This window comes from Papaver somniferum, chromosome 8, assembly GCF_003573695.1.
Source record: "Papaver somniferum cultivar HN1 chromosome 8, ASM357369v1, whole genome shotgun sequence".
Classification (NCBI taxonomy): Eukaryota; Viridiplantae; Streptophyta; class Magnoliopsida; order Ranunculales; family Papaveraceae; genus Papaver; species Papaver somniferum.
Genome location: NC_039365.1, coordinates 89747027 through 89759470, shown reverse-complemented (window position 1 = coordinate 89759470; position 12444 = coordinate 89747027). Strand labels below are relative to the sequence as shown.

Sequence of the window (12444 nt, the reverse complement as noted above, 5' to 3'; positions counted from 1 at the left end):
ATTAAATTTCTTTTAAATCGATCGATGTTGTTTGAATTGATTGATGAATTAGACTTTGAATTTTAATTTATGAGAGAAATGATTTTTGAATAGGTTTTGGTTTGGAAATGGTTTTAAATTTAAAAGGATATAAATTAGAATTGAATTTTAAAAGTGAGGGCAGCTTAGTACTTTTACCTAATTTTGTCACGTAGTGATAGACTCCAAATAACCCCTATAGGCATCAAACTAGCCATGTTTATTTTATAGTTTTCATAATACCTAATGGATATCCAAACCCTACAAGTACCGGAGTTTTTAATGGATTCGACTTTGAATCCACATTTTCAAGAATCAGATCTGAAATCATTAGAAACTGGACCCGACTTTTATAAGTAGGGTCCAAGGATCCGGACCCATTGACAACCCTACCGGCCAATATTAAGATTCCAGAAATATTATTGAAGTAGTGGAATCTCGTGGTCGAGTGAGGTACGGCGTTGACCATTATTACTACTCACCGCGATCGACTAACATTCCTGAATCGGATACTTCAATCGGCATTCTTCTTGCTCTCGTTTTCAGGTTGTCTTCTTTTCTAGTCCAGTTAAAACAGGAGGGTAGGGCCTCTCCTCAAGAGTCCAGTGTGTGACTCATCTACTTCCCAGAGTCGTAATAAAAACACCATCACTGCCAAAGAAAATGACTTAACACAGAAGGAAAACAGGAAAAAGCTTCATTATCACTCGCAGGTTCTCCCTCTCACTCTCTTCTTTCTCATTTCCTTGTTTGTTTCATGGCAGTGGTCGATAAATGCAATAAGAAACACTAACTTCTTCTCACAAGCCCCAACTTTTTTTCATCTTTTTTAGTTCAAGTTCTTTAAGCGTTTTCCCTCCTAATGTCAGTGTAAACAGCATACAAACCTTAGTTTCAGCACTTAATTATATAATGTAGCTTTAGACTGTATTTTCCCTGTTAGTTTTAGTTTTCAGATGTTCATTCCTCATTACAGTGAGTTCCTTGCCAACCTTGAATAGTGTGCAGATCCTAATTTCAGTTTTACTCACAAACCCTAGAGGCATAGCAGTTAAATCTATGAACCCTAAGGTTATTAAGTCATAATTTGTGCAAGAATAATACTTTTCTCAACTTTGTGATCGTTGGGATCAAAGAGTGTTTAGCTATAATGATGTTAAGATCTTCACCATCTTTTGGGGAGTCAAGTTGAACACATAATGTTTGATGCCTTTACTTGTGTCTCTGTTTTCGGTTAGACGTACTGTCTCTATTATCCTACGTGTCGTACTTCATCCCCCTGAACACCTGTTGGTCCCTCAGGTTGTCTGTGTAAGCCATTCAAACAGCAATGTTTTCGGTTAGGATGATTATGAGTCAAAAACACTAGCCCTCTAATCTAGATTGGTATCTTATGGGTCAAAAATAGAAAAACCTAATGAAAAAATCATTTGAAATGGTAACTAGTTGCAATTCCTTTTTACTCAAAGTAACTTGCAAGGTAAAATAAAGACATGTTTGGCATTGTAATTTCTTTTTGCTTTCCGGTTATCATTCATGCAGTTTCATCCTTGTGTTTAGCATCTTTATTACCAATATGAAATGGAAGTCCATTGTTCACTTTATCAGATGGAGCCTTCTTCGAGTAACTGTATTTCAGTTGATGAACAGTCGGGGTTCTTGCAGAAAAAACTAAGTCCTCCCTCTCAGCAGAAAGCTGACGAATGTAAAGGTTGTCTTATCTTTTCTGAAAAGAGAGGCTTTCTGCTTGAAATTCTTTCTTGGCTGATTCCATTTGTCTTGATCTTCTTTTTTTTTTTTTTTCTACAGCTATGGACAAACCCCAAGTTAATGTTGCTGAACCAATTCAGCTGGACACTCAAATGGAATTGGAACATTCTGGATCTTCCCAGATGTTATTGGGTCTTCCTTCTCCGCATAAAACTGGTGAAAGTAGTTATGCTGCTGTAGAGACAATGAGCTCGGTGCCTCAAATTCCTTTATGAGCTTTTAATTTCCCTCTTGCTTTCTCTTCTTGGCAGCTATTAAAATATCACGTTTCAACGATTCTGAAGCACTGCGTAATCCAATTCAGCCAGAGGCTGAAAACGGAATCGATGCCACAAAAGAGGAACATGATAAGATGAAGGATGATACCACAACTGATGAACAAGATGAACCTTACTTTCTTACCGATAAACCATACTTTCACTGCATTCTTGCGAAAACACAACTCTTTAACATGGTGAGTATGCTTTAAATTCTACCCGGTTTAGTATTTCTCATTTTCAACTTTGAATCTCCGATCCCTAATTGGTTGTTGAATAGATATTGTTTTTGTCTGAACAAAAGAGAATATGAATAACTGTTTTCCTCTTCAGGGGATACCTAAATCTGTCAGTCAACTACTTCCAGAAGAAGAGGTTCCAGTCGTTCTTTCCTACCAAAACAAAACCTGGAGAATGAAATTTTGCGGCAATCGTTCAGTCAAAAGATTTGATCCAAGCTGGAAATATTTTGTTCAGGATAACAACCTCAAAGTCGGAGATGGGTGCGTCTTTGAACTCACAGCGCATAGCAATGAATGCATTAAGTTCAGAGTTCAAATTCTTGATGGTGATATCCCTTGCGAGTTCCTTGATCGAGTCGAGGGTGAGACTATAAATCATCCAATTGTTATAGGCCTTGAATAGAAAGGAAGAAGAAAATATCTCTGTAAGCCTGTGTTTTAGTGTTAGGGAGACAATGAGGCTAGAAAAATGAGGTAGTACTATTTCTCGGAATCACTGTATTTCTAGAATGCAAGTATCCTTTACATTATTTACTATAGTATAATATTTACACAGTGATCTCCAAGTCTCGTGATCAGGGAAATGAAGAACAAGGATCCTTAAATATATCTATATATCCTAATTCCTGAATTTTATTTTGCACCCCTGCTTTTCGTTTGAGCCCACATTATTTTTGTTTCTAATTGCTGCTCATTTAGTCTCATGCTAATAAGCATAATTATTGGATTACTCGAACTTCCTACATTGCTTGAGTGAGAACTGTGTTCCAGAAACTTTAGTGGGTGTAGATATCATTACCAGAGCCAGAGAAATAGGGTTTAACTAGTCCCTACACAAATTTGGATATGGTTTAGGGGATGAATCAATAAGCTCTAAGGTTATCACAAATTATGATGCTACCATCAATCCCAGGATCAGTGTTATCCGGATTCAATCTTTAACTGTTAGGAATTCTGAAATTATTTAACAAACAAAACAATGAAACAACCTTTACCCCCATTCTATAAATTCCGTTCACTAAGTGATTCTGTTCTGTTCTCCAAAAACCAGAATGATGCTCAAATAGCTTACGTTTTAATAAACATCGTGGAACTAACAACTTGAAGAGTAAGCCCGAGACGTTAAATTATCAATCAAACTAAGAGATTGAGCTTAAGATCGATTTTAATTCATATTTCAAGTTATACACAGCAGTTGCTACAAAATTGACATACAATTTCCCTTTGGCCAACTTTCTTGTAGATACGTATTGACAATTGTTTACACAACAACAAAAAAGTAGGATCATCACAACCACTGATACCTTAAAAATCTGGTTAAAAATTGAGGTTAACTTGGATCTTACTTACTGACCCAAATTCCACTGCTTTGGTGGTTCCAATTGTGACTGCTTGTGCAAGATTCCACCTGAAAGAAACCCACAGAAGTTGCCATGGAAACTGTTAAATACCAAAAAATTAAATCAACACATAAAAATGAGTAAGAAAGAGTAAAAGAATCAGAGTATTGAAAAAGGCAAACAATTATCAACGGAAGTGCCATTATAGTCAACAAAGATTCTCTCACTTCACTCCATTATATGAAGATACCTAGAAAAGTTGGCTAGTATTGCGAGAAAAATATTGTAGTAGATGAAGAGCATATATTGGCTAAACACAGAAACCAGAAGATACGGATTTCTTATACTACATTTCACACCAACAGTGTCCGGAGACGAGAGTCTAGCATACTGGAGCCAAGTAAGCTGATCATATTTAGCGAGCCAAAAAGGAGCGAAGTTTAGTACATAAACCTTAAACCTAGCTTTCATTAGCCTAAGAGTCTCTCATCAAACGGGTGTGTTGATTTTGTTCCTCTAAAAGGTAGAATCTCGATTCATCAAATATAGCAATAATTTAAGCAGGGTACGATCTCCCTATATCCAAGATTCCAAATGACGTGAATCATTAATCAAAGCATGATGTAATTAACCTTAAATCTGACAGAGAAATGACCAAGTATAGAGGGCTTAGGAATTTGACATCATGTTTTGATTATAATTCTAATAACAACGTGAGGTTTATGACTTCAGCCACTCCTGTCTTGAAATTCTAGCTGCATTTTTGATCCTAAGTGGCACATCCTACATAGTAAGACTAATTTTATTTTGTATAATCGCTGGAACTCTTTAAAGTCTACTAATTACCAAATAAGGGTTCTACATCCAAGAAACCCGCCTCGCACTAAAAATCTTAACCATCATACCTCAACTAAAATCCTCTTTTTCAAACTGTCTGTGGAAAAAAAAAGGAGTTGCGTAGTTTTACTGCACTACAAAAATACGTAACTTCACTGCAATGATAGTAGCAAGGTTTCATAGTAAATCCTTGTAGCTTCAGTGCAGCTGACAAGCTAAGCTTCTTCCAATACAGTCAAAATAAGGGCATCTACATAACAATAACTTTAAGAGATTTAAGAATATTTTAAGCATTCCTTTTAAGATCTAACCATAAGTCACAGTTAATGAATCGTTCCCCATTTCAGATTATTAAGTAAAACATCTCCAATGGTGTTTGATAATGATGTTAGAACATTTCAGATTTTAAAAGGGTTCTTGAAATGCCATGGGTTTTACCTGGCCTTGCAATACGATGAATTTGCGAACGAGGGCCAGCAAACTTCCAATTATCTTCATCCAATGACTTCACCTCTTTATTCAGCGCAGCCATTAGATCAGCCTTCAAAACTGAAATAAAACAAACAGAGACTGGCAAAGATAAGTAACCACACCCAAATCACGATAACATAAAAATCAACAAGAAAAAGATTAATTCACCAAGCACAGCCTCATCTTGACGCTCTTGACCAGAAGTAAAATCATTTAGAAACTGAAATGAAGATTTTTCTTCAGATGTTGTAACAGCACCACCACCACCAACACTACTTCCTACTCCTTGGGTACTTCCTACTGTTGTTGCCATGGATACTGTTGAATGGGTAGGAGAAATATTACTCATCTTCCTCTCTTTTTTTTAACCTCGCGTTTTTAGGGGCCACCGGAAAGGATTTAGGGCCATCAATTTATACCCAACCAAAGACTCTAGTTAAGGGGTATCCTATATGATATTGAAGTTACATAAATGTCCTTCTGGTAAAACTAGGGCTGCACATACTCCGGTACGGTCCGGTTCTCTTATGGAACCGGTCCCTGTACTTGGTGTTGACCGGTACCTCATTTTGAGGACCGGTACCTGTACTTGTACCTGGAGTTGTATCGGTCCTCCGGTACCGGTCCGGTACAAGACCGGTACCGGGTTTTTTACCTGAAAAATATTACAAAATATAATACAACATTTCCATAAGTTCAATGTTCAACAATCCAAAATAAGTTCAGGTTGCATACATATTTAAGTTCAACATTTTGCATAACTTCAAAACAACAATCCAAAATAAGTTCATAAGTTCAGTTTGCCAAAAAGTAAAAACAACATTTCCACTACCATATAAGTCTGTCTACGACAAGTCGACAAGAAATAATGGATGGCTGCACAGCCTGCACTTGCAAGTTGCAATCCTAGGCCACAAATCTGCACTTTCCCCTCCAATAAGGCCATTGATTGGATAGGACAACCTCAACCTGTGTGTATTACAAGTTTACAACCAGTTCAAAACAAATAGCAAGCAAATACATAAGAAGTTCATAACTACAGTTGAATTTGTGCAGATTGAATATTTTCAGTCCATTCATTTCCATACATTACATATTCTCATACACACCCCAATACTTATTGTACTTGGCAAACATACAGTATACATACTCAATATTATCAACAAATCCAAGTTAGGAAATACCTCCAGTGAGACATACACATAGTGATACTGTCATACATACTCATACAAGAAAGATACAACTAATTGCAAAACCATTCATAGAATCACAGTTAATCAGTTATCACTTATCACACAGTAGTACAGAGTACAATCAATCTATGTATTCATTATAACATATTAACATGTATTGCTCAATCAATCTGAATTCTCAAACCCTAAATTGATCTCAAACTCTCAATCAATGTCAAACCCTAAATCATTTACATCAACAAGGTTAATCTCATAAGATAGATTGCTCAATTAGAAGAACAAGAATAAGTAAAGACTGTAAAGTACCTTGGAAACAAAAAGGTTTAGATTGAATCTGATAGACGAAGAAAAAATTGGTATCCTTGGCAGTCACCACTTAACCTGCGTGAGTATAAACACTAGGGTTAGTTGATTAGTCAAGCGATAGCTACTTAAAATCGTTTACAATTCCTAGGGTTTCCTTTTGTTGAAACAGAAAGGAAATCGAAAAGATTACCTGATTGATTGATAGCTACTAACTAGTAAGACTTGAATCACTTGATGATGATCGTGAATTGGTGATTTCCTGATTGATTGGTGAGGGTAGCCGTAGTTACTCAGAGATGAAGAGGCTGCTCTTCATAGCTTCACTGCTTCAGAGAGAAAAAAAACGAAGAAGAAAGAAAACTGAGAGTGAGAGAGTTACCAGAGTTAGCGATTAGTATTAGGGTTATCTATATTGGACGGATAGGATTAAAACTAGTTAGGATCTTAACGGCTGAAATTAAACGGTACATATGGGCCGGTTCCTACCGGTACTCCCCCTAGAACCGGTGTCTGTACCGGTCTAGACCGGTTCTCAACTTCCAGTACCGGTGTCTGTACCGGCTAGACCGGTTCCGGTCCGGTACCGGTTCGGTATTTCCGGTTCCACTCCGGTCCAGGTCCTCCCAACCGGTTCTTGTGCAGCCCTAGGTAAAACTGTATAAAAACCAAATCAAAAAAAATTCTACTCATTTCAACTCTTCTTCTTCCAGTTTCATATTATCTTCCGATTGTGGAAGAAAAAAAAATTTCCCTCGTTCTTGTGTTCAACCGAAACATCGCCGCGAATCGTAAAATCAAAACATCGTCCATTCGTTTATAAAACAATGGATAAGGGAAATGAAACCCACAGACCTAGAACCAAAAACGTTGCTCGGGGTATCGATCCAAAGATTGGGATTTTAGCAAGAAATAAAGAAATTATTGCTGCAAATGAAGAAGAACGCGAAGAAGAAGTACCCGTCGATGTAGTCGGTGGTTGCGATTCCGATAGTCAAATACTTCGTCAACTTCAAATGGCCCCAATTAGGTAAGAATCTATCATTTTTGGGGTTTATTTCGCTTTAATTCGACGAATCGAGAAAAAAAATTTCTAGGATTTTCGATTATTTATCCAGATTCGGGCGATATTCATGCTTATTTACTTCCGAATGTAGTCGTGTTCTTCATTTCTCAAGAACATCGACAGTATTCGGGAGAAATATTTGATGGTTATCGGCCGAATATTGTTGGCCGTATCTTCTTGGATACAAACTGGTAATAATCGGTAGTTTAATGAATTTTTTGGCTCCCGAATATATTTAAGTAGACACACAGTATTCGGAAGTACACTCACTACCGAATATATATATATATTGAAAAAATCTCAAAATTTCTGATATAAGAAAAATCCCATTTTGGGGCCAGTATTTATTCGGAAGACAATATAATGTTTTATACCTCCGATTGTGTAGGATAAAATTTTAGAGTTTCTGAACTCCAGTTGATGAATATTCGGTTGTAAACATGTTTAGTTATATTCCGATTGTTTTTCATTCGGGAAAAATATGTGTCTTCTTACTCCCGAATTTGTTTATTCGGGTTATAGTTTTGTACTTTTTCTTCCGATTGTGTAGGATGAAAAATTTAGAACTTCTGAACTCCAATTGATGCATATTCGGTTGTAAATATGTTTAGTTAGCTTTCGATTGTTTTGTATTCGGGAACAGTATGTGTCTTTTTACGTCCGAATGTGTACATTCGGGTTATATTTCCATACTTTGTCTTCCGATTGTATAGTTTGTAAATATTGTTCCTTTCTTTGTTGTTTAGACAAAGTCGAGAAAGGAGGAAGAAAGTGACAGCTAGTGCTAGGAGGGAAAGGAGTGCCAAAGATAATTCAAGTGCTCAACAAAGCTTACAAGAACAAAGCAGTCAACAAGGAGTGCAACCAAGTGCTGAACAAAGTGTAGAACAACAAGGCAGTGAACAAGGGGTGCAACCAAGTGTTGAACAAGCCGCTCAACAAAGTGCAGAACCAACTGCTCCACAAGTTACACCCCACCATGAAATTGAACCAGTTGATCCAGTGCCAAGAGTAGAAGAAGAAGGACAACCAAGTGGTACCCAAAAAGCCAAAAAAGGAAAAGATGGTGTAAAGAAGGATATTACTAAGAAAGCATCACATCTTGTCCCTCAGCACTTGAAGAAGAAGGGTATTCCAGTAGGCACAATCCTTGGGCTACCGTCGGATGGAGGAAAATTGCTATTTGGATACAAAGACTCATGGGACAGAGAAATATACGAAACCGAGGTAATAAAATTACTATTTTTTATTAATCTATTGTCTATGTGTTATATCGTAATATTTGTATTAAGGATTTTTTTATGTACTTTAATAGGATCATCAAGATGCGGTCCGTCTACTCAAACCTACCGCCGCACCAACAAAAATGCTTGCGCGGCCTTTATCCGGTGAATGTGAAAGGTTCAAGTCAATTGTTGCCAACTCGGGGTTAGCTAATGCCACCGAGAATTCATTGTTGGAACATGATCGTGTGGCCATATCGGCGTTCGTGGAGAGAATGTATCCTGAGACCGATACTTTCCATATGCCGTTTGGGGAGATGACGATTACTCCGGATGATGTTGTGCAGATTCTTAACCTTCCCGACCAAGGCACAGCTGTGAAGTTTAACTACACAAAGCAGTTAAGTTGGGCACAACTTTATGCTCTAACTAAAAAGTGCTTAGGTTGGGATGAAGAGACAACAACAGCAGAGTTTAGGAGGCATGCAAGTTACAGAACAAGACAGATCAACATTACAGCTTTAATGAATATGTTCCGAGGCACCTTGGAGAAGGAAAAGAATGGAACGTTAACTGATGAGCAAGTGAACCACGCTGCCACCGCATATCTCCTTTGTGTATTGGGATGTGTCATATTCCCCAATACTTCTGGCAACCGGATCGATGCCAACCTTATACAACATATACCCCAAATCGTCTTCGCCATGATTCTCACCTTCTTCTTCATATCCATCCATTTTTGTAGTGATAAAATGGGTTTTCCCTTTTTCCCTTCACCTTCTTCTCTATAACTCTAACAACTCAAAAATGAAAAAGAAATGGGAAAAATGAAACAGAAATCATTCTAATACTGAACCGACTACAATCGGAAGTCTGGGTAATATTTTGGCTTCCGATTGAAATCGGAGGATAAAAATGTTATCATATCCTCCGAATATATAAGGATAATTTTGCCATTACGAATTACGCGAGATAAGGGCTGGCTACATTTTCCCTTTGGGTGACCTTTTTTGTTTTATTGTTGGCCCCTAAATCCTTTTGAGTGGCCCCTAAAAACGTGAAGTTTTTAAGTCTCTTCTTCTCCTAATCAAACCCCTAATTTCGATCTATAGGTTTTATTTGAACTCAAATGTTAGGTAATTCGCACATACAGTGTTTCTTGGGTTACCCCATAGTGTTTCTTGGGATGTCCCAAATAAAATCATCAGTTCAAATAACCCTAGAAATTTAATTCACCTGTTAAACCCCCTTGATTAATCTCGAAATCCCTTGCGAATAATCAAATCCCCCAAGAAGACTGGTTCCGAATGTAATGCATTGATTTCCTTCGTTTCAGACCTATCACAGCAAGAAAACAGGTGAGAAACTTATTTATTTATTTCATCTGTGTGGCATGAGATAGAAGATGATGGAAATTCTTGAATGTGGTTCTAAGAAATGCCTAATTATCATGTTATCTCTTCTTTAAATTCTGTTTTTGAAGTTAGTCTATGCATATGTATCTAAGAATGAGAATTTGAATTCTTTATCATGCCAAATTTAACAGAGGTTTTCTGACCCAGTTATAGTTTTGTATCAGCTGATAGATCCCAGTTATAGTTTTGTATCAGCTGATAGATCCCATTGGTGATCTAGTGTATGTTCAATCAATGTAACAAAACTGCGCTTCCTTCTCTCCACTCCATGTGCTTTTTAATTTGTATTGAAATCTGCCAAGTTGGTGAACAATGTAAAGTTATTCCTAATCCTTAACTTGCAGCCGCATACATCATGTGTTGCAGGTACTCAATGGACACCGGGGGTGCACTGTACGTGTACTTGTTACTTGCGTTTATACTCATCTATCTTCCAGCAACATCAGTGAGTCCCATCTGGTACCTGAGATTTTTTGCAGCTTAATGTATTTATCAACCTGCATGATGATTTATGTTATGTTTACTAGTGTTTTTGAACATGGTGAATTGCTAATGTATTTAAACAAATTCTTATTTTATCTGCATCTTCCTACCTTAATTTTCAGGTTGCCAAGTTTAACAACCAGCAATACGTCAGCTCATTGCCGTGCTCGAAGAAATATCTTTTGGAAGCTTACTTTAACAAACACGATATCTTAATTGATTCAAACTTCCAAAGTTTCTTGAAGCATGACTTTCCCGTTCACTCCTGTAAATCACTTGATTATCTGAATACAGTGATTAAAGTACCAGTTTTGCACAGGGATCTGATTGGTGAAGGCTCTCATCGTCTCTTATTTTCTTCCTTGAGGGTTAGTATCCAGCCTGATACAACCATATCAGAGCGACCAGCGCACTTTTGTGAAGCCGTAGTTATTGAAAGACTACCATTTGGAGTCTTTGCAGACCCATTTGAGTTACAACATCTCGTCCAACATGGTGGTAATAATCTCTCTCTTCTTGATGGGAAGCAAATTAGTAGGTCTTCTGTTATAGTTTAAACCTTTTAAAGACAAAAGAGAGGTTTTACGTTTCAGTCTTTGTGGACGCTGCTGTTTTTGGAGATACAAACTTGGAATTACCTTCAGCTCTTTCCAACAGATCAGTTGTCGAAGTTCACATTGATATTGGTCACAACATTCTATGGAAGCACACTGAGGAATTGGAAATCAACCTAGAGCTTCCATTGCATGCACGATATCCGGTGAGTTTGATTTAATAGCTGTTGTAGTTGTTACCATATGAAAAAACATGTGATAGAACCCTTGACTCTTCAAAATGCATTTGTTTGGGGTTGATCACTAAACTGGAGATTCTTAGCTGGAAAGAACCACATAAATGAATGATCATGATGTGGTAATTAGTTTGGAGTAACAAGTACACATAAATATCCACTATTGTTAGATTATGTTCTAATCGATCATGATGTGGAAATTAATAGTATGATTTATTTGAAAATGCATGGATTTGTAGCCTCTTGATGGAAGTGGTTACTCAAAAGTCGAAATGGGCATTCCAGAATTGTTTATTCACTGCACCACTGAAAGTATTGCGGTATGTGAAAGATGTTTATGGGTGAAATCAGCCGAAGGCATTAAATCCCTAGCTGATGCTGTTGTTTGGAGGATCCCTTCTGGAAACAAGGCACATTCTCAAGTAGTATCTTATGACACTTCTACGGCAGCTCTCTTATCCACGATGTTAATTGTTCTTGCTGCTATCTACAATTCAGATAATACCAATACAGCTAACAAATTAAGAAAAAGTTGAATTCAGTTTTACTTTCTTCTCAGGCATACACATTATACACTTTTTGAGGGTAAAGAAAGCAATTCTTATGTTTTGGTTCTTGTTTTTTGTAAAATTGCAAAATAATTTTGTTCTCATTCATGCCCAAGGACTCTTTCGGCTAACACGGATTCTAATCTCCGTCCAGATCCGCCATCACTGTTTCTTTGCTAGTCCATAATTCCTGACTACTGACGAACTTGATTGGCAAATTAGACTGACGTTTAATCAAAGCATGTGTATAGAAGAAGCTAGAATAGAGATGCAACCAAAACGAAAAATTGAGGTTGCGATTTGTGTCATTTTCTACGTATCATTTTCCAATTGGTCTACCAATTTGGTTTTACTGGGTCAGCAAAGTTAGTTTTGTAAATTTGTAAGGTGCAACCCTACGAGGCTCATTTAAGTAGCCAACATGAAAGAAAACAAGGATCTTTATTTTCCCAACAAAATGTTTATCCTAATCAATTTCAATCAAAACT

At 37.1% G+C, this 12444-nt stretch overlaps 3 protein-coding genes and 1 long non-coding RNA gene across 4 annotated transcripts; 2 read left to right on the top strand and 2 right to left on the bottom strand.

Annotated features, from left to right (window-relative positions):
- The first annotated feature begins 617 nt into the window (after positions 1–617).
- LOC113301721 lies at positions 618–2878 on the top strand. The gene is made up of 5 exons (XM_026550516.1): positions 618–731; positions 1627–1729; positions 1828–1944; positions 2040–2242; positions 2379–2878. The coding sequence occupies exons 2-5, from the start codon at positions 1627–1629 to the stop codon at positions 2688–2690; spliced, it is 735 nt and encodes a 244-aa protein (XP_026406301.1). The 5' UTR covers positions 618–731; the 3' UTR covers positions 2691–2878.
- Positions 2879–3414: 536 nt separating this feature from the next.
- Positions 3415–5296, bottom strand: LOC113301140 (protein SAMBA-like). Its single transcript, XM_026549910.1, has 3 exons — positions 5104–5296; positions 4903–5013; positions 3415–3695 (listed from the first exon to the last, which is right to left on the bottom strand). The coding sequence occupies exons 1-3, from the start codon at positions 5282–5284 to the stop codon at positions 3634–3636; spliced, it is 354 nt and encodes a 117-aa protein (XP_026405695.1). The 5' UTR covers positions 5285–5296; the 3' UTR covers positions 3415–3633.
- A 302-nt stretch (positions 5297–5598) lies between these two features.
- On the bottom strand, positions 5599–6906 carry LOC113303464. The gene is made up of 3 exons (XR_003337515.1): positions 6625–6906; positions 6435–6509; positions 5599–5904 (listed from the first exon to the last, which is right to left on the bottom strand). It is a non-coding gene; the product is annotated as an uncharacterized LOC113303464 (long non-coding RNA).
- Positions 6907–9977: 3071 nt separating this feature from the next.
- Positions 9978–12010, top strand: LOC113304863 (phosphatidylinositol-glycan biosynthesis class X protein-like). Its single transcript, XM_026553998.1, has 5 exons — positions 9978–10078; positions 10502–10580; positions 10741–11116; positions 11212–11378; positions 11648–12010. Exons 2-5 carry the CDS (start codon positions 10509–10511, stop codon positions 11942–11944), a joined length of 912 nt encoding a protein of 303 aa, XP_026409783.1. The 5' UTR covers positions 9978–10078; positions 10502–10508; the 3' UTR covers positions 11945–12010.
- The last annotated feature ends 434 nt before the right edge of the window (positions 12011–12444 follow it).